The sequence below is a fragment of the Sylvia atricapilla genome, chromosome Z (genome assembly GCF_009819655.1).
Source record: "Sylvia atricapilla isolate bSylAtr1 chromosome Z, bSylAtr1.pri, whole genome shotgun sequence".
NCBI classification, from domain to species: Eukaryota; Metazoa; Chordata; class Aves; order Passeriformes; family Sylviidae; genus Sylvia; species Sylvia atricapilla.
In genome coordinates, this window is record NC_089174.1 from 21,869,700 (window position 1) to 21,897,652 (window position 27,953).

Genomic DNA, 27,953 nt, shown 5'->3' on the forward strand with positions numbered 1-27,953 from the left:
ACAGGGTTGCAGAATTCTGTATTAGTACAAAAACATAGCGTCACATGCGGCACCTCCCCACTATGCCGGGGGGCTCCGGGCGGGGACCTCGCGGCGTGGCCCAGGGATGCTCGCGATCACCGGGAACTGCTCCGAAGGCAACCCACGCCTCGGCTGGCGGTGCCACAGGACAGGACACCCAAAAATAGCGACGTTGGGGCACGACATCAACACAAGTCACGGTCAGCGTCTACCCAACACCCCGCAAGTCCTCAAAATAAAAACAGACAAGCCCAACACACTCTCAGCTGGCTGTCCTGGTTTCCATCTGAAACGTGGGAGTGGTGAGCAAACAGGATTTCTACACTAGCTTCTGCTTTTCCTGCATTTCTAATACACCAACCTGCCACCTCTGCCCTGCCTGTTTGGTATTTGCAGAAGCATTTATATCCCCTGGATGGTTGTGTTGTTCTGAGTTTTTATTACTTTCCTGTCTGACATTACTATCTGCTGTTAGCACAGTTCACCTTAGTTTTCCATAGGACAATAGCTGCTACCCTCATGTCATGTATTAATAGCCCAAGGAAAACCTTTAATTCCTCAAAAGTAAGGCTTTCAGAGTTAAAATAACTTCAGAAAACTGGCAGTCAGTACTTCAAAAAATAAAAAAAAATTAAGCATCTCCTTTTGGTCAGGAGAAGACTCCTGTTTAGCCACCATACAGTATCAGCTCCAGAATAATAGTAAATAAGTCTGGTGGATTAAACTACAGACCTTCAAAAAAATCTAATCTGCCACCATAAGCCACTTCTCTCCAAATCCCTGAAAGTGGATTCCACAAAGGAAAAGGTAACTCCATGGGCTCCAGGCATCCCTGTCCAGCTGCAGGCACAAACCCTGCACCAACCGCAACAAAAAGCATCACTGGAAGCAGTGTGGTGATCTTCCAATTAATGATGGGTGCTGGAAAGACACTAGTTCAGAAAAAACAGTCTAAAAAAATATCTAAAGTGCTTAAGGCAATTCTTCATATCCCCATTTACTAAAAACAACTGAACTTGATGTTAGCAGCAAAAATTTGACATATGTGCAAACTATTAACAAATCCATCTTTTTAAGGGTAAAAAGTCACATGTTAAGGTTCACCTAAGACATCAGTTAAACCAAAACTTGCAAGTCACAAGTCACAGTATGAAACACTCTCAAGCTTTCCTGTAACTAACTGTTAAAGGAAAAATTACATTTTTACATCGGTGCATATCAAATTCACCTTGCAGGTTACACTACAACTTGCTAGAAAGGAAAAAAGGTCAAAAAACACAAAAAACCAACCAACCCCCACAAAAACAAAGCAAAACCCAACCACCAAAAAAGACTAAACCACAAAAAACAAAAACCAACCAACCAACCAACCAAAAAAAAAAAAAAAACAACAACAACAAAAAACCCTTTGTAATTTAAATGCTCTTGTAGTGGGCTGGAAAATACTCATGGTTCTCACTACACATTAGCTGGTTGTAAACATCCCCTTTCTTTCCACAGAGGGGAATTTGATGAGGAACTGCAGCTGAACACCTGAGACCAAGACAAGTGGATGGGTGGTGATGATGAGGAGGTGCCAGTCTGTCCTGGTGCCTGTCCACCACAGCTCTATTGGGAAAGGTGAGACCACGGATGCTCCTACACTCTGGACTAGAACTGGCTGCAAAACTGAGTTTGTAGCAATTTATCCCCAAGAACTCCTAGTCAGGTGTCCATTGCAGTAAAATGGAAAGAGAAAATATTATACATGGAGTATTTGCATAACAGTAACATCTGCAGATTAAGTGTGAAACAGATTCAGACACTGTTGACCAAGAACCACATCATTTCTGAGTATCTTTGTCCCAAAGCCCAAGAAACAGAACAGGCAGAAGAAGGTCCAGTTAAACTGGAAACTATTCTGTACTTTCCTCTGCAAAAAGATTACAAGTTCACAATGCAAATAATTAAGAAATGTTGGAGGTCCTGATATAAAATAAACATTTGGGGCTCAGCCAACCTGTCAACTTCATGATTCCTCAAGGAAAAATAACACTTTCCAGAAAAGGTAATTACATTTCCTTGCTCCTTGTTAATTTTAACTTTCCACTAAACATCATAGTCAGACTATTAGAAGGTGTCTCAAGGAATTTCTCCTCTTGAGAAATTGTCATGGACAGAAAGGAGCCATTGGTAATACTGAGGTTTAACATGATTAGATATTCATGGTTTTATGGGCTAAAAGATACATGAAAGGAAAAATTACACTGGCCCAGCAGCAAATAAGCCAAATAATTATGACCATGAATTTGTAACAGTTTTCAGGTGACACCAGAAAACAATCTTCAGTTAGGAAACACCTGATTCAAGAGTGTACCTGAAAACTATTTAGAGGCTCCTGGCATATTTAGAGGGAAGAAAGCAGATTTAAAACCCCTGTAATAACCTAATTCCCACTGACAAGCTGGGATTTTCCAAAAATAACATAACATGACTTTTTTTTTCTTTTTTTTAGCTCTCCCATTACTATGAGTCATTTGACTACTCTCTTACTAGGCTTGCAAATAGGAGTCAAGGCAATGGAACATCTATACATAATTTTCTAATGTAATTAAAATGCAATTGATGTAATGGTGACATAAGGGCGCCAGTATCAATATATATGGTTTTGAAAAGGAGTTACTTGTGGAATAAAGGAAGATTTTACACCACTGGGGAAAATAACCACAGCCTGCTCTTACTGTTCCTTCATACTGGGCCTACACATTCTTATAATATCCTTCTGAAACCATGCTGCTGTGGTATATTGCCAGGCTAAGCCAGCAAATCAAATCATCAAGCAAATCATGCTGTTTTCAAAACACACCTTGGAAATTCCAACTTCTAATGGGAGGCCTAGTAGTAATTAAATACATAGTTAAGTAATTTGCATTAGGAGAGCTAAAAATGGCATTTGCTATACTCTTCATAGAAGAATAGTATTTGTAACAAAACTAATATTGAAGTCTGTAACAAAATGCTTGAATACAGTATTAGAAAAAGTACATAGTTACAGCTCTTGGTTTCTCTTGTTTTTTTTAAATAGGCAACAGTTCAGCTTTCTGACATTTTTCTGGATTCACAGTATTGGTTCCTAACACTTCGGCCCCAAACCTTTGCGCTATCAGTACCAGGCCCTAAACAGCAGAACGTAGCAAACCCAGTAAAATTCAATGCTCACAAACTTCTGTGAGTAGTAGCTACACAGAAAAACAAAAACCATTCAGCAGTAGAAGTTGAACAGACATTACTAGGCATTATTCAGGCTGCTTGTTGAACCAGCCAATCCATTTTCAGTCTTCTGAAGAGTTTTCACAGCACTTGGCACCTGCAATCCAGTACTCACTGTGAGCCCACCACACCATATCTGGGGGAAAAAGAAAAAAGTCTGCATAATGAACCAAACACATCTCTCTCCTCCAATCCCACTATTAACTAGCACAAACACAGCTATGAGTCTTCTGTCACAGCACTCTGTAAAACATTATCACAGACATGCTAATTTTTAAGTCCATAAAGCCTAAGATGTTTCACATACTATGCTTCATAACTAAGACATCGTACTCAAATCACTTGCTCCTAACTAGAAAAATTCTTTGAAGGCCAATGTGCCAGCAGCAAGTAGAGTGACAATGAAAAGCAACTCTCTCACCATGCTCTCACTATGGCTGAAAGAAGGGCTGATTTTTGCCATGTCATGCTAAAATTGTTAATATAAATATATTACAAATAAAAAAAATTGAGATGCTTCAGGGCCACAGGTGCCAGTGACTTCTATTCTACACATGAAAGAATGCTGTATTTTCATGTTTATAAATAAGTTTGAGAGCTGTAATTAAGTAGTTTGTCATTTTCACTTGTCCTGTTCAGTCAGTAAGGCTGCTGTCACTCTGTGAGGTGCTGGCTACGTGAAGTGCAGAGGACAGCTGGAATTTTAGCAGCAATTCTTTCCCCAGATGACGTGGGAACTGAATTTACATGAGTCGGTCTTTACTGTGCTACTGGGAATGGCTAACACATGTATCCCAGTAGTTCTGAAGCTATCCATTTCCCCCTATGCTGAAAAGGATCAGTGCAAATAAACAGCCATGAAAAAATCTAGACCTGTGGAAATCCCTGGCCTACACACCTTGCTCCCAAAGCATGATGCACTTGACGGCACCTTATAACACAGCTGAGGCCTCCCACTTTAGCTAAATTACTTAAATCATTAAAGGAAAATTAACAGTAACTAACCCTTCTCCTGTGAATTCTGGGCAAGGTTTAAGCCTTTACACTGCAGAAAGTTGTTTCCAATTAGCTTACAACAACAAAAAAGGTTACGCAGGCCACTGAACTGACTGGCAAGAAAGCCACTGAGCTGTTAAAATGTGAAAGCTAAAGACTTTTTTCCACTGGAAAGCATCAGGTGTTGTTCACTTCCATGACACCTGCTCTGATGGCTCAGAGAATCCTGGACTCCATCAGTTCAGATCAATTTTTGCAGTAAGCGCATCAGTCAGTGCAATGTGCTGTTAATTTCCTAAACACAAAGTTAATGAGTTCATTTACACAGCTGAGACATCCAGGTGCAGAGTCCTGCTGCGGTACCACTATAAGCACCACAGAAATCCAAAGTTAAACACTTTTAAAAATTATTAGTCAGTCAAACCAAGTGCTTGCAGTTTCCTTCTTTAAAAAAACAAAACCGAATTCAATGCTAGAAACCTCAAGATTTTATAGATACTGACCATGAAGCCTGGTAGCAATGGTTGGGTAAACTTTGCTCTGAAGGTGTGTAACAATGCCTTTGAGCTTGCATTATAAAATGAGAGTTGACCTGAGAGAGATAGAGAGAGAACAAGTTGAAACTCAGCTTAAACACAGTTTAAGCTAAGATGCTGTTGCTGCCTAAGTTGTACAAAAAATTTTATCCTTTTCCAGGACACATTAAGTGCAGTCCACAAGAGTGAAAATTCACTACTTTCATTGAATTTCAGTAGCTCTGTCACACAGATAAACTCAGGTCATCTGACATGACAAGCACTTAGAGTCGGTGTTATGTAAGACTGGATCAGCCTGGAAGTAATGCACTTCTTCAGCCTTGGACTGCTCCAGATCAACAGAAATAGTAACTAACTCTTTTTACTAAATCTCCTAAGGTGTGATTTACCTCCTTCAAAGTCGCAGTATACTCCTATTCTGTCTGGGACAGGTATATCTAGAGTCTTTGCTTTATTGTTATGCTTTGCTGAGAATGTGGTTTGTAGCCAGTTGTTGATATGGATGCACCAACTGGAATTAGTCTTTCCCAGCTGGTCAAACTTCCCCAGATTTCTGTACGTTACTCCCACGCTGTAGGATTTGCAGTCCTTCTGGGCTCTCACTTCCCAGTAATGCTGTCCACTTTCAACAGCAGTGTCTCCTACCATGAGAAATACGTTTAATTACAACTGAGTGTAGTTAATTACAACTGAGTGTACCTTACAGTGCTGCCTTTCTAATAGGCACCAGTGATGTCTATTTTATTTTAAGGCAAATAAATCTGAACTACGAGGAATAAGAAAATTGTAAAACAGAATATAAATATAAAATTGAATAATGAGACCTATAATAAATATAATAATTAATACAATAATAAATATGCTCATTACAACAAGATACATTTAACACCAATTTATGTTTAAAGCTGTGCATGTCAGTCACTAAGAGCTTCATAATACAAAGCAGAGTTGAAGACACAAAATTCTGGTGTTATATGAGCAAACTGCTCCAGGCAGGACAATGTTGAGTACACAGCCTTGAACAATCACAAACTTTCCCTCTAATTCTTGCCTGATCTGCCCTTTCCTAATGGAGCAAACAAGTTCAGCTCACCCAGCACTGTGTAGGATTCACCAGCAAAGCGATCCCGGCTGCCCCTTGCCAAGGCTCTTGGGCTGTTAGTGGATCTCTTCGGAGATGCTGTGTTGCTTCTAAAGGAGAGATCAACCACTGAAAACTTGGACACAAATGCATAATCAGGTGTCCCTGAGTCCACCAGGTCCAAGAGACACACACAAACACTCTTGAAATGACACATTAGTTAATGCCTCTAACAGCATGCAAGCACAATAGCTGAGAGGGGAGAGGTTGCAAAAGAAAACATACAGAATATTATAAAAAAAAAAACAACAGGTTCAGAGGTAGCTGAGAACAGAAACAGAAGGGGGGGGAAAAAGACGTGTAGCATGTTGTTTGAATGAAACATTTCAGAATGGAGAATATCCCAATGAGCAATCAAGTTGTATAAGAGAATAATTCTAACCTAATGAGGTTTGCAAACTTATTTTTAACTCAGTTAGGCCCTCAGAAATAATTACCAATAATTTAACCATTAAACTGAGTGAGGGCTATTTGCAATATTCCTCAGTAGACAGAGAATCACATTGGATTACTATTTTATCAGTAGCAAAGAATTCTAACTTCTCAGAAAGAGCTGAACAGTTTACAGTTTAATTTCATTGACAAAATACCAAAAAAAGTACTAAGTCTCTGAAATACACTCAAATGACTTCTCCTGAGAAGTCATTTTCAATTTCTCATCCTCTAGAGTCTATCACACATTAGCCTTGGAAGAAATACCATTTACAAAAGTTTTCTCTCCAACTTCTTCAGCTACTATTTGGTAAAGCTACTTGCTACTTTTATGTCCACTAATACAGTGAAGTTCAGCTTGTTTTTTTCCAATTCATTCATTATTCTCAAAAACCATTCCAGAAAGGATTAGGACATGTACCTTTTTCCTACTAGCACCATGAAAATAAAGACACATGGAATCAAAAGCTAAGTGATACTAATCTGCCAGATGTAGGTATACTAAAATCTAGTTAATTATCAAGTTTGTTTTATTCCATTTACAGAAGTCTACAAAAAATTACTGATGAAAAAGCTGTTTACTTGAGCATTACTATTTAGCATGTAACTGAAGACAACTATGATTCCAAATTGCTCCCAAGATATACATGAAGGGGGTAAATATATATTGTGCAGGTGCACCACATCAAAGTGCTTTTGGATTTTGTAAATATGGGTGATGCTGCGGTTTACTTACCAAAGGAAAAAGTTAGCAAGTGATAGCATGAAAAAAAAAAAGAGCAAAGCCAAGAATTAAAGTGTAATTTCAGAGAGAAGCACTCTGCAGATTCCATCCTGCTTCATGTGCATCAGATATCATCCACTCACATTCCAAACAAATGCTGCTGAAAATTTTCTATTAGACAAATGGGTTAATGCAGGAAGCAATGTAGCAACGTGGCCATTTAGAGAATCACAGTAAGAAAAATGCAGGCACTTTGACAGAATTTTGTCAAGGTTAAGAAAGCATTAAAAGCTTCTTGGTATCATTTATTTTGTTCAAATCTGTAAATGGCCACTGATTGTGCTTTGTCCTCTCAAAATTTAATAGCCTTTATCAGTTCAGAAAATTACACTGACTATTTGACATAAAAGCTTCAAAAAAAATCCAGTTGCTCAGGCTTTTTCTCCTCCACACTGCTTACATCTCCCTTCCAGTGGAAGGCAGCAAATTTCACAGCAGGAAGTCAGTTTTGTGCCTGTTTGGTAGAGTACAGTCCTTATTAGCCAGTAACTGACACATTTCTCCCAATATTCAGTGGCCAGATATTCTTGTCTCATGGTTTAGGATTGTTGCCTACAACACTGCAGTTAGTCCCCATTTCTGCATCCACTTCAGAATATACTCCACACAAGATGTACTCTCTTCTGGACAAGAAAGGTCAAGGAAGGAGATCAGAAATTGAGAGGCTTTTTTTCTGGTCCAATAAATGAAAGATAATTAAGAATTTTGTTGCCATAGTGTATTTCCAACTCTTAAAAACTGCACATTTTTTGTTTAAAGTAACTATACTGCAATTTTTTCCCCACCTTCCATAAAGCCAGCTCCAAATTTTCCCTCTAAGACATCTCACAGAAGTTTTAGGTGAAAACAAAAGCCTCCTACATGAATAAAGCTCATCTAAATCTCATGCTAGAAAAGGTCAGTCTGAGATGCGAAACTGAACATGTGACAATGTCCTTCTACCAAAGTAGAGCCAAGAACTAAGGAAGTTCTCTATAAAGCTACAAAGGGAAACCAAGGTGTAAAATTCCAAGCTGAGCAAGTAGGAGCATCTCCAAGACATCTATAGAACTTGATTTAGCACAAATTGCTGTAATTTGTGTAGTAGAACACTTGAAACTTAATGGCTTCAAGAGGTCATTTTTTTTGCATAAGCTTTTCTTTACTTCTAATTTCAAATCAGAGACAGATCCACCTGATAGATGAATACGGGGGAGTAAAACCTGTAAAAAATTAGGATCCTGGGCATTTCTTTTGGTCTCACAACTTCTAAACCAGCAGTAGAGAGCAAGAGATTAAAAATAGGAAAAGTAATTTCTCAAAAAAGTGTTTCAATAGAAAAACAATGAAAAAATGTGACACTAAAAAAACACAACTGCACAAATAACAGGAGAATATTTTACCTAACTTGGTATCTCAAAGCCAAGTATTTCTCATTCAAACAACTGGTTCTGCAATTGGAATGGCCATGAAGCTTTTAACATATGCTTCATCCTCTTCAAACATGTAAAACCACTTACTTTTTACTCTCTGATGATATCTAGCAACAACTACAGCATACATTCAGGGGCAAAGAGGTTTTTTGAGATTCAAAAATAAGAAAAATTATTTTAAAGTTCTCAGAAAAGAAATATTTGCAAAAAATGTGCCAAAGGGTTAAGAAAGCATCAATAGGTGTCTAAATGACAGGGACCTTCAGATCAATATTTAAGTATATGATGTCCTTCCAACCACTGCAAATCAGGTTTCATACACATTAGGATGAATCCTTTCAGAAAGACTCTCTTCTGTTCAGTCATACATTCCAGAAGAATATATGCACAATCTCTATGAATCCAAATTGAAAAGCAAATTATTGCAAAATAATTTCTAAATGCACATGTGCACTGTTGCTGATAAAGGCTATTAGATTTGTTTCTTATTACATCAAGCAAAGGAAAGTAGCACAGATTCCCAACAAAACTAGGTGCTAGATCCTAGGAATAAGATGTGTATCATCACCTTCTATTGCTCTTCAGCATAGGATTTTGGCCACTGTCGACAGAAATAAGTAGTAATTAAAGAACTGTTCTCTTATTACAGTAAATTATTCTCATTTTTAAAATCCCAGTAGAAGTTACTCTATCATGCTTCTGGCAATATATGCCTGTGCAGAATGTATTTGTTCAAAAATCACCTCAAACTGTGAATATGGAAAGCAAATAAACCATGGCTGAGGGAGTAGCCAGTTGCGCAGACCCATCTCCACAGAGTATCCCCAAAGCCCAAGAGGGTGAAGTACATACTGGGAGTGGGGCCATGGGCTCTGTACAGATCCAGCTGAACACCAGGCTCACAGGAAATTTCCTGTGAGGATTTCCTGGTAAGGGAAATCCACACAGTGGGACAGGCTGAGGGACACCAAAGGGAAGACCAGCTCTGCAGAAAAGCCACTGAGAGTTTGGGAAGCAGAAGCTGACAACAACAGTGCCCTGTGCCCTCATGGAAGATGTGGACAGCTACACCCAGCTTGTAGCCCCAACACAGTGACCAGGAGCCCAAGACAACTGACTTCTCTCCTTTTGGAAGCTGTCAGACTGACCCAGAAGCCCTTCCGTGTCCAGGTCTGGGCTCCTTGGATTTACACCCTGACATATTCAGAGCAAGTCTGAAGAGCCAACACCACAGTTAATGGTCTGAGGCACAGAAAGACAACTGGGTTTCCTCAGCCTGAGGAAGACAATAACCAATTGCTGTCTTTAATGACGTAACAGGAAGGAGAGCAGAGAAGATAAAGCCAGGCTGTCCTGGGTCACACTGGTGGGGTGAGAAGCGGAAGTCACAGCACCACAGGGAATTCCAGTCAGGTAACAGGATATTTCTACCCTCCCATAAAAGTGGCCTAGAACAGAGGGCTAGCAAATTAACACATTCTTCATCCGAACATTCTTCATCCCTGGATATATTCAAGGCTCAGCCAGAGTAGACAGAGCTAAACATTCTTCCAACTATGTTTATCCAGTGAATCAGAATAGCAGACATTGAACAATCTACCAAGAGCTCTGCTGAAGGTAAGTGCTTCTCCTGGATGAAAGCAGTATGTTTAGAGCTGCCACATCCACAATAGTATGTGTCATTATCCATTATCTTTTACTGTCTGCTTTGTTTTATTGGTACCTTTTCCCCTCCAAAGAAGGTCTGAGATAAATTCAGACACCACCTACATAGAGTACCAATTTTCTTTAACCTTTTCTTTCTCAAAAGGGCAAGGCAGTCAGTTCTTTGTTGCCTATTCACCAGAACTGACCTGCAACACTAGTAAACACAGAATTACATCAGCTGCCTGTTCACGTTTACCTTATCTACTGTCCTGGCCCTATGTGGCAAGGTTCTGGGCCCAGGAGGAGAAGCCATAGAGCATATGGGTGGGCACCTGGTGGGTAGTCAAGGTCAGTCTACTACACTTACACTTTAGCTCAGTACACTGAAAGATAACCTAAAAAATGCATTTTTAAATAAATAAATATTATTTAACAATTATGACACAATTCTAGCCTCTGCATCAGTGTGACAGAGGAAGGAAAATAAAAAAAAATAAAATTTCTTCTAGAGAAACATTTACAAATCAAAATTCCTTTCATGCCCCAATGTCCCCAAGTGCTTTAATTCCCTCCTGCCCTCTTCCTTTAACTGTCAGATGAGATATGCCTGACATGTGTCAGAGTGCTTACCTGGTTTTATTTTCCTTCCCTTTTATTTTTTCTTGGCCTTTGCCTCCAGTAGGATCCCATTCCACATAGGTGTCTTCAACTTTCAAGTTCAGATGAGATGAAGTACTGTCCAAACTGAACAAAAAAGCTGATCAAGACAAAACAGAAAACAGTTAACTGGTATAATGGTTATTCACAGAAAATGACAAAAGCAGTAGTAAAATTGTTGCAGAGTTTTATTGAGCATAATGGAAACACCAGCTTTTCAGTCTGACATTTGGAATAAAAAAACTCTAATACAACAGGCTGAATTTCCTAAATGTATTTACAGAGTGTTCTATAAATGTCCTAATACCATCAGATATTACAATCTGACCCTGAAAGAACATATACTTGAGATTTTTAGGAGCTTAGAGCTCAAAAATGCACAAGTGTAATCAACAGTCAAGTTAAGCATGTGGACAAGGAAACTGATTTTCTCTGGGCTGATTATTAAAGAAAGTAAACAAAGTGTTCACCTAGGAACAATGAAAATAATATGGGAAGCATGCTAACTGCCCAGACAATCAAAACCAGGATTACCTTCCTAGTACTGGAAGAATTCCTAGAGAATTATGTGGCTATTAAACAGATACTATGTCTCTGACAACGACAGTTCCTTAAGAGTACTAAAATAATTATAGAAAAGTTGCCAGGATGCCTGTCAGATCATTCAAATTGTATACAGCTTTATTCTTATGAAATAATATTCAAAACGAACAAAATTTATACAGTTAATACCAGTCATTTTGCCTTTTACACCAGACATGTATATAATTGAACTTCAGGACCACACTGTCACCTTAATAGCCAAGACGTGTGTTCTACCACAAAACATCCTTTCCCAGAAATTTCTCTTTCAGTTAATTTACAAAGTGATGTTAGAAAGCCACTCTAACAATTCTAAGATCAACTGACTTCTAACCTCATGACTACACACCTTCAGCAATTTGAAGCTGCCAGCTTTTTAAATATTGACAGTGATTAGAAACTGCAGCTCCAAAGTCAAGAAAACCCCATCTAGAAACTTCTAGTTACAGAATGCTGTGTCTGCCACTAATAACAGGATAATCACACCAACTGTTTAGATGCCCAAAGAGTCATCCACAACATTCATCCTTCTTCTCGCTGTATTTTGGCATGATGCAGCAGCACATGGGACTGTCACTCCACAGCTCAAAGCAACCAATGCCAAGCTTTTGGACAAAGTGACATTAACTGCCCCATTTTTTCAGGGTCTAAATGCCAAAAGGCAGCTTTGTGCCAATAAGGTTCTTAATCCTTTACAGTTGTTCCCTTTCCACTTAGGAAATGTTTCAGCAGGGTTCATGCAGAAGCAGACCAAACATGTATGAAGCCAGAGAAGTTTAAGTGCAGGATTTTCACTGCAGATAAAGTTTAAGAGTTTTTCAAATTTTACCTTTGGTTTCCAGAGTCACAGGGTCAGAGTATTCACCTGCCACAGCTTTGTTGCAAGCTTGTACTCTAAGGTTCATGTATTTTGTATCAAATTTCAGACCTACAAAGCAAATGTTTAGAAATTTGACAATGTTTTGATTATGGACTCCTACAAGACTTAGATCTATCCCCATGAAGCTGTCTTTCAATTATCTCAATCTGCAAAAAACATGCTTGAATACTGGTGTGAACTTTATTTAATTCACAATTTTTGACAAAACATCAAAGTCAAAATAAAAGAAGTTATTTTATACAAAGCACCCAAGACTGATGTGATATAATAGCAGAAACATGCAGAAAAATAAGTATTTTGCGAAACTTCCAAGCATAAAGAGTTCTATCAACATTCTAGGGTTTGAAGTATAAAAAACCTTTACCTGACAGTGTGTACTGAGTAGCTTTAATGTAGTCAACCAGCTCCCAACGTTGTTCCCCCTTTAGTCGAGGTAGCCCATCAAAGTTGGTTTTCCTATACTCCAGCACAAAATGATCAATTCTGCTGTCCTCCTCAGGCATTCTCCACGATATTGTTATGCAGTTGTCAGCAACCAGACATGCTGCTACATCTATCTCTGGAGCTTTAGGGACTGCAAAAAGACAAGCACACAGCTCAGTGTGAAGAACAGAAGGCTAGAGTAGAGTGGACTTACAGTCATGAACATACATTTGGAATAAACACCATACAGGAAGAACATCCAGAAGCAAACTTCTGTTCCTGTCTCTGTGGGAGGTAAATTCAGCTGCACTCCTCACACAGCATCAATTTATTACTAATTATTTACTACTTTATTATTTATTACTTTTATCACTTACAATTTATTACTTTATTATTTATATTTATTTCCATCACTACAGACACTAATATTTTCTACTAGCTTCTCTTCAGTTACCCAGTTTTCTTTTCACCCCTTTGTCTTGAAAGGAGGGGGAAACAGTTCCTAAGGTTCATTAAAGACTGATAATCTTTAAGTTTTGCTTGTAAGCAACAGAATCCTAATCAAACAGCACTTTAATCTTTGGAAAAAAAATTTTGAAAAAGAAGGCATTTACATACTATTTCTAGAGTCTAAAGAGCATGCAAGGAAGACTTTTGCTGCAGGAAATGAAAAAGAAGTTTTATTGTTTTCAGTTTGAGCTTTTGATGCGTGACTAACTTGGAAGCACGGCACTACAGTAGAAAAAGCAAGATTGATGTCCAGACAGTCAATTTTCCTGTTTACAAATCAGAGACAAATTCCTATACATTTGACAAGGAAAAATGTGTTAAGAAGGGTCACACTAAATAATACTTTTATCTAGATACAACACTTTGTTCACATTCTGTTCACTCTACATTTCCATTGCTGTTAAACAGGTGCACTGTGAAATGCAGGGCATTTCAGGATTGACACCCAAAGTCCAAGACTAGAAGGTGAATTTCTGCCTGGACACTGCCAGCTGACCACTAGGAATAACAGTGGTCACTTACTACACCTGCTTCCACATAACTGTATCTGCAACACACAGGGCAGAAATGAAAACTGATGCTGCCAAGTCCTTAACAGATTTGGATTCATGACCTAGAGATGAAACAACTTTACATCTCTGCCAGCAGTGTTATTGTCAATATATTCTCAGTAACAGTCAAGGACAAAGTGTTTTAAATAGGAAAGCAATAGGTTTAAAAAGGAATGAAAGACACACTGGTCTAATGCACTCAAGTTTACTGTCAAACAGGAACAGATGGATTAATACACATTTTTTAATACGGTAGTATCACTGTACTAGTAGACTGTCCCTCTCCTGTATTTCAGACCATTTCACCACCCTTGTAAGCAATGTGTAAGTTTACAGTTCCCCTCAACACTCCTGCACATAAATAGGACTTTGGTGTGTCACTCAGATCAAGCTGGCATGGAAAGTCCCAAGAAACATCAGGTAACTTCACAGAGTACAGAGGAACTGACAACTCATGAAAAAACATGGTCCAGAAGACACACTCTCACTTCTGAGATCAGTACTGTTTCCCAAAATGCTGTTTTGTGTAGAAACTAACACAACAAAACTAGAAACTTCTCATCCTCAAGGCATTCAATTTAACATACAATGAGTAAAAATTACTTTAGGTACTCTGAAAAATTTGCTTATTAGGGCGCAAGAGAAGCAATTTTCTTTTGTTTGGTTGGTTTAAATATAGTAAGCATAGCAACAAATTAAAAACGATGGATACAGTTTTTACCTGGCAAAAAGTTCACTGCCTGGAGCATGTGCTTTTCCAGGGAGAAGTCCACCATCATATGAGTCATACTGTCACTGACTTTTGGTTTCAGAGAGAGGCGGAATGCTGAAGCAACTGTGACACTAAAGACAAGAAAGCAGCATTAGCAACATGTATTTCATATTCTCAAGTCCTAGATCCCATTTTCCAAAACAGCAATCAGACAACATGTATCACTGATGTCAAACTACCAATCAAAGATTAGAACATTTTTCTAACACATAATTGTTTACCATTTAGCATACTCAAAATAGAAAGTTACATTAGCAAATGTGACTGTCTCAGATAATGGTGTGAGCTACCAGCTGTTCCATATTATTATGCAAATAAATACTAATGAAGGGATTAAAGATGAGTTTAAAACTTTTTACTAATGACAAAAAACCTGTACAAGAAACAAAACAAAAGTCAAATCACTTGACATAAATTCAGCAAGTATGGAAAATCTGAAGTAGTGCAGACTCAGGATCATGTTTAGGCATCTCCAAACAGCAACTAACATGCTGACTACACTGTTTTTATATCTATCCATTACCTTATCAGGGGATGGAGAGTTTTTTCAAGCTGCAGATTAGAACATGCAATCACCAGACCAGTTTTACAAGATACACTAAGCAAAGAAGAACCTTAATTCAACAAAGGAAATGCATGGTCCTGTACCTGAGCAGGAACAGCCAAAAGCTCCAGCACAGGCCAGAGTGATTTGCTGGCAAAGAGCTCTGCAGAGAAGGACCTGGCAGTCCTGGGGGACAAACAGCTGTCCCTGGGGACAAGGAAGCCAACGGGATCCTGGAGTGCACTTGTTAGGGCACTGCCAGCAGGTCAGGGAGTGATCCTGCCCCTCTGCCCAGCCCTGGGAGGCACCTCCCGAGTGCTGTGTCCAGCTCTGGGCTCCTCAGGGCAGGAGGGATGCAGAGCTCCTGGCGTGGGTCCAGCAAAGGCTGTGCAGGTGAGGAAGGGCCTGGACCATCTCCCTCATGAGGAAAGGCTGAGGGAGCTGCGGCTGTTCAGCCTCAAGAGGAGCCCCACCTGAGATGGGCTCTCAGCCCTGGGTGTCCCTGTCTGCAGGGAGGGCTCTGAGCAGGGCCCAGCAGTGACACCAGAGCCACAGGCAGGAACTGATGCTCAGAAAGTTCCACCTGAATATGAGAAGAACTCTCCTGTGCAGGGACCAAGCACTGAACAGATTGCCCAGAGAGGCTGTGGAGTTTCCCTCACTGGAGATATTGCAGAACCTGGACACAATCCTGTGCCATGTGCTCTGGGATGACCCTGCTGGAGCAGGGAGATGGGACCAGATGAGCCACTGTGGTCCCTTCCAACTTGACCCATCCTGGAGTTCTTCCATTTCCACTCCTGAAATTTCAGTTGAGTACTATGTACACTCCCAAGACATTTTTGTACTGCAATTACACCACCAAAAAAAGCCCTCAAGAACTCGGCTCTCATGTAATTCTCTAACTCTGAAGACACCAGGCTATGAAGCAGATTTTGAATAACATCGATTCAGACAGCACAGTGATCCCAACTCCTCCTATAAAAAAGAAAAAGAATCTCAACTACAAAGTAATATATACACCACAAAAGTCAACTGCCAAGATCTGAATCCATTTTACATCCACTGATGTGTGGCACCTTTAGAAGACCTAATGCATATACCCCTTCCCGCACTCCAGCAGTATGTAAGAGAGACTGTATGCTAACCACATCAAAGAACACTGAAAAACAAAATCTGCTAGTGGGCAAAGAGGAGGAAATGTGAAGTTTAATATTAAAGATATATGCAAGTCAGGAGTGATGAGCTTTGCAATTTTGGGATATGAGGCAATTATGAGACTGAGCTGAACATCATGAAACACAATTCAATTGATTTCCCAAGACAGAGCTTACATTCTGAAATTCAGTACAGGCTGCCTAGCACATCATTGCTCAGACAGATGGATGGAGAAAATCTCTCCTTAAGGAAAAATAATCCTCTGATTGGCAGCAAGAGAACACCAGGAACAGTGGGCTTCTGACAGCTTTTTAACTTCTGCTCAGACACTAGTCTTGGACAGAGAACCACAAAGGATTTGGTGATAATTTCAAGAAACCAGAAGAGTATGCTTATTACTCACTAAAAAGTACTAAAGAGTCCCATCACTGATGCTATCCACTCTCCCTCTGACCTGTTAAGGATACTAAAAATTAACCTTTGGAAAAGCAAAGATTAATTTAAATTCTAACAATTACTCACTTTACATAGAAGTTAAGAGAATTTAATAAATCAGAGCCTTCAATGAAAAAACTGTAAATTGAAAGCCAACCTATTTGGTCCACAAAAGCAACATCCAGTGAGCTGCTTCTCAAAATATTATGTACATAATAGGTTTTATGAACCAGAAGGTCATACTCTTGGAATAGAGTTGACATTCTTCCAAGTGAAGAAAAAGGGCCTTAGTATTGACTGCAAAACAGCAAAATTTTGCTTTTTAAACAATTGTTCAAAGAAAAGCTACCTGAAATAATAATTTTGTAGTCACTAGCATCACCAGAAGTACTTCAACAGCTGCAAGATTTTTTACATTCTGAAGGAAAATCACCTAGCAAGAGTCTTTAAGTACTTGAAAAACAAAACATGCCCAACAAGATTCTCTCACGACTCAAAGGGGTAGAGTCAGCTTGAAACATCATTAAATATCAGCCATGAGGTAATAATAAGCATATTAACAATAATAATTATATGCATATATATTCAAAGACATAATAATTACAACAGCAGCTGATGCAGAGCTCCATTTCCCGGTATCAAAACCATATTTTATTTGAAGTTATGAAAAGCCAGGAAAAACACTGCATGAGCAGCACAGAAATTTTTACTTTCCTCTCAAAAGCTGTGATAGCTAACACATAGAAAAGAGTCAATGAACTTGATTAAAGCTCACTATCGCCCTTTCACAGTAAATGAATTTTCAAGGATAAGATTAATTCAAAGACACAAAAATGATAGATTTTGTACTGTACCTATCTTTGATCTGTCTGGAAGCCTTGATTGCATGTCAGGGAGAAGAGAGAGAAAGTAGTTAGTATTTCCATGCAAGTATCAATGGCAGTAACATGCAAGAAGACTGACTATAATCTCTGCTGCATTGCTCAGATTTGAAGTTCAAAATTAGTTTAACGTTTTCCTCAAAATAAACTGTCCTGTGTAGCATGTTAATTGCATGGGTTAGCATAACAACAGTAAAACCTGTGGGGAAAAAAAAAACCACCTGATTTCCAGAACCACACCAAACCAATTCCAAATTACTCAACTTTGAGTGTGACTTTGCATTTTCAGATTTCTTTTAATGAGTTAGAGTTACTCTCTATGACTTTTAAAAAGAGCTACAGGACCAAGCCAACAAAATTTAACTGCCATGGTATCTACTGTGAAAGTAAGAAGTGCTTATTAGTGGTATATAGCCATGCCTGACTTGCTGAACTACACAGCACAGGGCTCATGCCGTGATAAATAAGAAAAAACAGGACTAAATTCTAACTTTTCCTCTGAAAGTTAAAAGTACTGCTGTGAAACTATAATGAAAGATTCTCTGCATGTCACCATTTAAAAATTACAGCAAGTAGTTCTTCTCAAAAAATAACACTGAAGCTGATGCAGAAGTGATGACATTTAAAAGATAAACATCAGCTGGCACGTGGAAAGACAAAAATCTCTCTCCTTCACCAAAAGGAGCCGCAAACCGAAGAAAAAATATTATTGTTGAATTAGTGAGGGCTTGGTTGTGTCTATGGAAGCCTTGCTTCAACACTGCTCCTTGATCCAGTTGCTCATTCAGCTGATTATTTTCCCTTTCAAAGAGAGAAGAATCATCAGGCAGCCTCCCAGTTTGAAGTCAAAAGCAGAGAACTTCCCAGTTTTTCACAAAATACAAATCACACGGGAAAAAATAATTAGGAGGTCAGGCTATCCCTCCTACAAAACTGATTACATATTCCTAAGGTGGGAAGCAGAAAAAAAAAAACAAAAAACCCAAAGCAAGTGTTTAGAAATAATTTAGCTTAAGAAGTAGCTTTGCTTTAGCTCAAAACAAAGCTATTGTAGGAATTACCGATTGATTTTCCTGACATTAAACAGAGATACTTCACAACTAAATCCTTGGATTTAGTCTCCATGTCTTGTAAAATATGAGGTAGCCAGGACTTAACATCTTCTGCAAGACAGTCCCAGCTTAACTTCCCTGACTTTAGTTTGCTTCCCGGCTGCTGACAGAGAAGGATCAGCCCATCCCAGAGGAGCTGCCCATCCTACCTAAACACTGAACCCTTGTGCAACATGCCACTCATGTTCTTTAGAATTCCAGGTATGTTATTTCTGAGAATAAAGCCACAAAAAAAAAAAAAAAAAAACCACAGGAAAAAAATTAAAAACAATCTTAGGCTAGTTGCTCCTGAATTGCTTTACTGGAGTATCCAAAGAAAATTTGCGAACATACAAGAGTCAGGGCTGGAGCTGCCCCTTCAAGAACACTTGCTATTTCTACCAGCAGAGTAACAGAATTAGCTGCCTAATAGGCAAGGCAATATTACCTTACAATGTCATCCCCAAATGAACAAATGTAATACCAGTATCAAATCCTACATATTAGAGCTCCCTAAATTGGATTTCAATATCCTAATCTTCAGACCCCAAATCTGAAGAGATTTTCCCTCAGCAAATGCTCATACAGCTTCCCTTGGTGTATTTCATTGGGAAAAAAAAAAGCATTAGAGAGATCTGAAATAGAATAACTTCCAAGAAAGTCAAAGCTGCATTTTGCACGGAGTTCAAGCGCCAATTTAATTTTTTGCTACAAGGCAGAAAGGACAACTCCAGCTGAAGAAAAATACTATTTAGGAATTGTTGCTCTTCAAGGCAAATAAATCAAAGCTGACATCCAGAAAGCACGACAGCACACAAACATGCAGCCAAAAGGTAAAACTGACACAGGAAGACAGCCTTCCCCCTTGCTCTTTTAAACTGTGTCCTTGTTCCCATTAAAATGTAGGGAGAAAAAAAGTAATTGGGCCTTGGATTTGGCATGGCTGATCCCACTGCTACCACCGGGAGTATCGTAGCAAGCATTAGTGTACTGATTCAGTGGATATGTGGAATTGTGGAACTGCTTCCTCAATTTACAAGTATATTCTTCCAGTTAAATACATGTTATTTCCCCCACCCTTTCTGGGGTCATCCCTGCAAGTTTACTTAACAATGACAGCTGTCCAGGAGAAGGGATCATATTCCCTCCCCATCACCCTAAATAAGAAAAAAGCCAACTTGTTTTATCAGAAATTACATAAAAATTCAGGACTACAATGTTTAACATGGTTTTTCATCAGCACAATATCTGTATTTTTGTATGCCTACCCTCACTCTAAGTACACCTGGTAAGTCTGCAGTGTCCAGGAGAGTAATGGAAAGGATATTTCAAATTGAGACAGATGTCAACACCTGCCTCACACACATCTAGTCAATGTTTTCTACCTCTAAGAGCTCTACAGGGTTCTTTATGTCCAGCGACTGTACAGCAAGTTCCAGCAGCTCTTCTGAGCTCTCCAGGGCACGGCTGCACTGGGTCAGCTGATCCTGGAGCAAAAAGAGAAAAAATAATGTGATGTATTCCCATTAAAACAGCCATTTGTGAGGCACCGGTCCTAGGAACTACACGGATTTGTTATGCATCTGTGACAACTTATTCCCTTATATAACCAAGGTGTTTGACAGTGCCCTAACTTCACTGTGCCTGACAAGTGCACAGTGATACCTTGCCACATCCCACAATTCCAAGGGGAAGGGAAGCTGAAGTCTGACTTAAAAGCCAGATTTAATATCAACACCCTGTTTCCCCCAGCTTCAGGGTTTCAGAAAGCAGAGATATAAACACTTACATTCACACGCAATACAATTTCTATTTACAAGACTGCACTTCATCACTGAATGACAGTGCAGCAATAGCCTTGAAAAAGGCAGTGACTTTACCAGCTCTGGAACTGTCACTGGACAATCCTGAAAATCAGTATTGCTGAGTAACAAATGGATATAGTGTAACAGGAACAGAGGAAGTTTAAAAATGCTTCTATGCAGCTGCAAAATTTTTCACATGGAGTTATTTATTTACCTGCAGAGCTTGAATTTTACGAGCCTCTTCTTGCTGTATAGTGTTGACCATGCTCCCCTTCATCTCATGCAGTACAGAATACAGACCATCAAACTCCTCATCCAGCTCGCTGATGGCATTGGAAGAGTTCACCTGAGAGGAGAACTGAAAATGCTGCTTACACTAGAAACAATGCAAAGAAGTCGAAAGTCACATTAATTCCCCATATGTGTTCTGCCATGACCACTGGCTACCTTGTGACTGCTTCTCAACTTATGAAAAAAGGAAAAAATATTAGGAATGATCAAATAGTCTCCTAAGCAGACTCCACATCAGGACCCTGAATGCTGCAATCTGTGAAAATTCCATGACACTCAAATTTGCACAAAACCAGCACACTCAGCAACTTTGTTCCATGCCAAAAAGCCTTGATTTTCCTGGCACAATTGTATACGGGTTGCTAGATGTTTGGAAGGAGGAAGTTACCCTGTTCCAAATACAAATATTCCATTTGATGCTAAAAACTGCACTCAAAAAGGCAGTTTAAAGATCTGCTGGATAATTTCCATTTCTGCAGCCAACCAGCCTCAGCTTTAAGATGAAACAACTTTTGGCTGATTGATAGGGTGAAGGAACCTAAACCTCATCCTCATGCAGATGCTCTAACAACTATGTCTAACTCTAAACTTGAGCCCAACAATTTGAAACTGCTGAAAAAAGACTGAAGAATTTTCTCTCAAGTATCATTTTTCAGTCCACTAAATGGAGTAGAAATATGAAAATACAGACTCTTTCCCAGTAATGGGAGTCTCAGACCCAGTATCAGATTAAAGATTATCTTTCCCACACAAATAAAGTTCTACAAAACCTCTTCACAGAAAATGCAAGACCACCACATGTTTCATCTAGAGACAGACTTTGAAAAATAAAATGCTTTTCTATCTAGTTCCAACACGAAGATGTATTTTGAACTGGATTCTTACAGCCCACCCTTTACAGTTTGAGACTAACAAAAGTGCAGAGGTACCCCTCTCTCAGATACAAGCTATGAACCTTAAAATAAATACCTGAACATTTGATATTGTATGGTTCAGCATGTCAATGAAGTTGTGAATTTCATCATTTTTGTTCACTAGAGTACTGACAATTCTTTGCAGAGTCTCCTAGAATTACAAAAACAAGGGAAAGAAGTAAAAATCATCTTCCAATTTTTTTTAAAATCATCACCATTTCAGCATGCATGAAAATTCATCAGAGACATTCCAGCTGCAGCAAATTCAGCTCTGACAGGATTAGGAAACACATTTTCTCAGGACAGAGAAAGAATATTAAACCTCTAGGAAGCATTACACCAAATTAAAGATCTCTGGGTGCTAGCTTGAGAGAAATCAAGAAGCTGCTTTAAGATACCCCAGGGTTTCACAGGTTTTTCTACACAGGTCACCTGTACCAAAATACCCACTGGCACTACAGCTCCTCCAGATGAGAAAGCTGGTGCTTGTGCAGCCAAACAGAGAACCAATAAAGAAAATTTTAAAAGCTTGTAAAAGGAAACCCAGAAGAAAAGTTGCGATTTCTTCACGTCAAAAGTAGTGTGAAATAACCACACTGACAGTTTATTCTGTATGCAGAATAAGTCTGTAAGCATGATTTGTAAACTTATTCTCCAAGTAGGAAAATATTTTGGGTAATTTGTATATTCCAATTAAAAGCGACCTCAAACAGGAAAGCTTTCTGACAGCTGAGAAAGAGAACTAAGGTTATTTCAGTGATGTGCATCCCAGCTGTTCAAAAAAGCAGTAGATTCAGCTTACAAAACACATACAAAACCAGCAAAACTATTAAACCACATCAAAACTTATTTTAAATTAAAACCACCAAATCTAATTTTGTTGAGCAGCTAGTCACATATTCTAAGAATCTGACAAAAAACATATCGATGCTCAGTACTTAATTTAAGTCAATTTGTATTGTTAAAGCATATCAGCCTATGTAAGTAAAAAACATAGAATAAGATGAGGAGTTGACTAAGAATTTTCTGTAATTTAATTCAAGCTGGCTGATAAGACATTTTAGAAGCAAATCTAACTCTAAAAGACCGGTAAACACTGTCTTAATACATTATTAATCACTTGACCTAGAGTTTCAAGTGCTCATCCTAATGTTGTTAGTTAATAAAATTTAGGAAATCAAGGCACAGAGAGATAATAAAATACAGCCTGGAAATAGACAGACCACCAAAGAGATGTTGCAGAAGTCCCTCCCAGAAGCAATTTCTTAATAATCATTTACTACCTAGATCACATTTGTTTGTTAAGAAGAAAGAAAAATGTTTTATCCTTTCACAACGTCCACAGTGAACCTCAACACTACACGAGATTTCAAGAACTTCTCAACAGTCCTAAGCTCTGCTGCTTTCTCTTTCTTCTGACCCTTTCCTGGGCAGTTTCCAACAAATCTGCAACAAGGTATTTAGGAGTACTCCAGCCTCCTGTTTAATAGTGTCATACTCGGGAAGTTAAACCACAAGCAGAAAAAACAAATTTAAGTAATTTTACCAGAAGTGTTGATGGTGTTATATATATATAGGTAACAGAGCAGACAGCAGTGACTCAGGTCCAGACTCTGGCAGAATGGAAACAAGACCTTGGCTTCTTTCAGAAACAGAAGTACAGAAAATCTTGACCACTTCATTACTGAACCTTCTCCTCATCTGGTAAAAACTGAGCATGTTTGAAGGCAATTTTGTACACATCAGAATGTCAGATAAATAGCCATTGTCCAGCCAGCTGCTTCTGCATTCACCACTGACCAGAGGCAATTGTTTTCACAAGCCAAATAGCTCAGAGATAAGCCTTAGATCCTATGAGCACAACTGTCAATTTGGATGAATACGGAAAACTCACAATCCTCTTTCAGTACGGATCTTAGGGCTTACTCAGCTGCTACACATGGGGGAAAAGTGTTCTTGTGTGTAGTGCTGAACAACGTTGCTTAGTTTTATAGCCACATCCTGGTCAAAAAAAAATTCTACATGTGAGAAACATTTAAAAGTCCTTTATACAGCCAAAGACACTGCAGCAACTGCAAGCCAGCTGTTAAACACGATATTCACCTGAAGTTACATTCAACTGACTAAATGTCAGTTGGTATGGCTCTTTTTAAGTAAGCTACCAAGTTTCTCTGTTAAACCATGTTTGGTGAAATTTTAATACCCTTTAAAAGTATCCACCAACAGTAGCCAGAATTTTTCTAAAACATCAATGCACAAGCCACCAGAAGAAAAAAGGCAGCCTTTTAGGAGCCACTATTTTATTCTATTTTCTAACATAATTTTCTCATCACTAACACACAATAAATGGATTTCCTTCCAGACATACCACACATGCCAAACTTAAAATATGCTGCAAGGTTGCCATTTCTTCCTTTCAGGGGAATTTATGAAAAAAAATAGTGTAATTTCACGGAACAAAGGGTTTTAGAAAAATTACCAATGTGAGCAGCAGCTGAGGCCTACATTCTACATTAGTTTATGGAAGAATTTCAACAGCAGTAAGCCCAGTAAAATTTCTTGGTATTTTTGCACTAAAGGACATTTAATTCTACTAGCAACTGATGAATGCAATATTTCACAGAATTCTATTACAAGCAATTTTTTTTGAGCTTTCTTTCTGATCTCTATGTGAGGTCAGTTTCAAATGGATTTTCAAAGCCTTATCAAATGTTTATTACAGAGGTAATTTTTGCTGCTGTCAGTGAGCTTCATGCTGCTCTTCCCTTTTGTGTCCTAATCTTGCTCTCTGAATCTAATGCACGTTGCTGGAGCAAAAAAACAAACAAACAAAAAACCCAAAACAAAACAAAAACCCAAAACCAACAACAACAAAAACCCAAACAAAACCAACCAAAACAAAAAAAAAACAACACAACCCATGCCACTGGTAAAGCAGGAGTGCAGATGAGCAAAGGATGAAGAGTAAAAAAAGGATTGGAAAAAGAAAGGGAAGCCATACAACATGAAGTTTTTAGTCTAGTCAGGTGGATAAAAACAGAACACCCTTGCATAGGGAGTAACTAGCATGACATGGCACCTCTTGAAGCAGACAGGCACCTCATAAGAACTAAATTTTGATAAATTAAACAATCACAGCAGTTTCTGAAAGTTACAAAGTTGCTCAAGATCAAGAACAAAGTTAGCTCAGAAGCTAACTGGATGCAGAACAGTTGCTGAAGCAGTCCTGGATCTAGAACAAAATCACAAGACATTATAACCTTCATATTCAGATCAAGTTTCAAGGAGTACATGCTTACTTAGCTTCCATTTGAACTCCTGCACTTGTCAACACAGTGAAGCTGCCAGAGTTCGAAGAACCTCATACAGTACAGGTGACACTACCAAATTAACCCCGGTAGAGAAAGTACTGTAAAATACAATATACACTGCAGTTTTACCACTGTATTCGGAAGCTCTAGAATTCAAATATGATCAGTGACCCCACTCAGAAACATCCACCTAGAGTACCCACAACAAGGGCCGTCCTCATATACTCCTCCCCCAGAGGGACATATCTCACATAGAGCAGCCAAGGCAGACAGACCCAAACTGAGTTTCTCCCAGAAGCATACTTTTTATGGCGTTTCACATTTCACCTTCCAACGCACACCCTCAGAGATATTAGCTACTTAGAATAAATAAGTTTTATGTAAAAAAAAGTTACATAAAGAATTACAGTATTTTGTGATTTAGAGTGTTGCTTGCTTAAGATGAGGAGCTGGATTTGCTGAAGCCTTAACCTGCCAGCTGTGACCTCACAGCAAGTTCTGTTGTGGCTGGGATAGAGTTAATTGCCTCAGTAATCTCTCAGTAACTCCTACAGTGCCGGGGCTTGGCTTTTACAAAAGAAAATCATACTGATCTGTAAATTTCAAGCTATTATCAGCTCCAAATTACTCAAGCCCCACACACACAACCTCGTTCCCAAGCTAAGGAAAGAACAGTGTCCACAAAACACAGAAAAAAAGAGCCCTTCTGCACTGATGGACTGGAAGCCAAAACGCTGAGTCACAAGTTTTTGCAGGGGGTAATCTGTTCAAGAAAGCCCCAACGCTGGGGTGGGCACATCTCTGCCCTTCAATGAGTTCCCCGAGGGGTCTTGAAGCCAAGCGAGGGAAGGAAGGAATTAGAAGGCAGCAACCCTAGGAAGGAAAAAAACAAACAAACAAAACAAAACAAACAAACCCAACAACAACAACAAAAAACCCCCAAAACAACAACCTTTAACGCATTAGTTCCCTTCAACACTAGATTACATTAATGGCAAACAGAAGGGCTTACGCATCCACCATAATTACTTATGACAAGAATATACAGAGTGAGAGCTCTACAACGGCTGGAATACTTCATTCCAGAACCCCGAAATAAACCAGGGCTGTTCAACCCTCCTGGCAGAGCAGGCTCACCTGAAGCAGGTGACGCATGAAGGTCTCCAGAAAGAGAGATACGTCCAGAAAGCGGACCCAGGATCGCCCAGAACTCCATCAGCATCCCTTCCCGTGCCGCTGCCCTCCCGCACTGCCCCTCCTCCCCGGCTGAGCGCCGGGAAATGCCGGGGAAACGCCCCGCCGGCCTCCCAGGCGGCACGCAGCCCCTGCCTCCCCGGGACTCACCCGCTCCTCGTCCATGTCGGCGGGCGCGGTGCGGCAGGGCCGGCCGGATGCGCGGTGCGTGGACACGCTCCTGCCACCGCCGCTCCCGCGGGATAAGCGCCCGCGCCGCCCCGCCCCGCGCGCACCGGGCCTGCGCGCGCCTGCGCGCCCGCCACCGCCGGCGCCGCGGGTTCGAGTCCTGGCGCGGGGACGTGTGTCGTCAGCGCTGGTCCGTTCGCCCCGAGACAGCGTCTCATCAGTCCTTATGAACATCTCCAATACAAATAAATACCTCCAAACTCGTTTTGGTGGTGCCGACTGACAACACCAGAGCTTTCACCTCAACTTTTCCACTGAGGGTGGCAGTACTGATCAGTTGACCCACCGACATTCCTTTGAACCTCCTCCAACGAGTTTTTGTTGAAGAAGCTACTTTTTCCTGAGGCCTCGTGGACTACCGTGTAAGAGGACAATACCGAGACCTTGTGGGCCTTTATTCTTTTCATTACATGTTATTTTCAGTTTAAATGAAAATGAAAAAATAATGGATGGATCCAGCATGCCCAAATATAGCATGGATTTTAAGCGGGCGACATAAGTGTGCAACCAAAGCAATGTGTAAGTGTAGAAAATTGTTTAGAGGTGAAAGAAGAGACCTAAAGATAATAACCAGGGCACAGGAAAGGCTGTCAAAATTGTGCTCGTGGAGAGCCATTAAACACGAAAAACAGCAATAGTCAGCTGTGCAAGAAATGACTGTGCAATGGAACTTTTCTGTGCTCAGCACTTAAAATGCTTATACTCTAAGTGACCAAGAGCTTTGGAAGTTGCCTAGGAAATCCTCTGACATATTATACATCAAAATGTCATCTTTTCCCAAACTTTTGTGGCTGCCTCTGAAGACATGTAAACCCCATCTGGACATGTTCCTGTGTCACCTGCCCCAAGTGTCCTTGCATTGGATGGTCCAGATGGACTTGGGAGCAGAGCCTGATACCCCTGGCTGCCCCGTGCTGTCAGGGAGTTGTGCAGAGTCAGAAGGTCCCCGCTGATCTTCTTTTTCTCCAGCCTGAGCCTCCCCAGCTTCCTCAGCTACTCCTAGTGCTGCAGTCCCTTCCCCAGCTCCATTTCTTTCTCTGGACATCATTGCATGATGTTTGTATGAGGTTGGGTGTCCTGTGAGGCAGCTTTACCTCATATCTCACTAATTCAATCTTAGTAAGTATTTTTTTTCCCCGAAGTTGTGTTGGAAAGGAATAGTAATTTCATGATGGTGGCATTTGGCAGAGATGCAGCCAATGGGCTGAACTGCAGCGTGGTGTTTTCCTTCCAGCTGTAAGCGCTGTGCTGGAATTAAAGTGCAGCACTTTTGGCATGGACACCCATGCCAATAGCAATAGGAGCCCGTTTCCAGTGTAGAAATTCATCACCATGGGGAGATTTTGCTGCCTGCCAGTGAAGGTGGCAAAGGATGCCTCTCTAAAGCCATCTCTGCCACTGCCTCTGTGTGTCCTCTCCCACCATGGTGGTGCCTTCTTCATCACTGCACAAATCCAGGGCAAGAGGATGCAGAAGCATTGCTCCAGTCTTCCTAGCTGCATCCAACG

The 27,953-nt window shown here is 39.9% G+C and overlaps 1 protein-coding gene across 3 annotated transcripts; it reads right to left on the reverse strand.

Moving 5' to 3' along the window:
* Positions 1-1,579: 1,579 nt before the first annotated feature.
* FSD1L (fibronectin type III and SPRY domain containing 1 like) lies at positions 1,580-26,419 on the reverse strand. 3 transcript variants are annotated; one of them, XM_066339642.1, is made up of 14 exons: positions 26,368-26,419; positions 21,768-21,863; positions 20,722-20,853; positions 20,088-20,189; positions 17,585-17,607; positions 14,543-14,664; positions 12,702-12,911; positions 12,287-12,385; positions 10,849-10,975; positions 9,140-9,172; positions 5,896-5,993; positions 5,192-5,443; positions 4,770-4,858; positions 1,580-3,406 (listed from the first exon to the last, which is right to left on the reverse strand). In XM_066339642.1, exons 1-14 carry the CDS (start codon positions 26,380-26,382, stop codon positions 3,290-3,292), a joined length of 1,515 nt encoding a protein of 504 aa, XP_066195739.1. In that variant the 5' UTR covers positions 26,383-26,419; the 3' UTR covers positions 1,580-3,289. The 3 variants fall into 3 exon arrangements, with proteins under 3 accessions (XP_066195739.1, XP_066195741.1, XP_066195740.1); XM_066339644.1 differs by lacking the exon at positions 9,140-9,172 and having other exon boundaries at positions 5,896-5,990; XM_066339643.1 differs by lacking the exon at positions 9,140-9,172.
* Between the last annotated feature and the right edge of the window lie 1,534 nt (positions 26,420-27,953).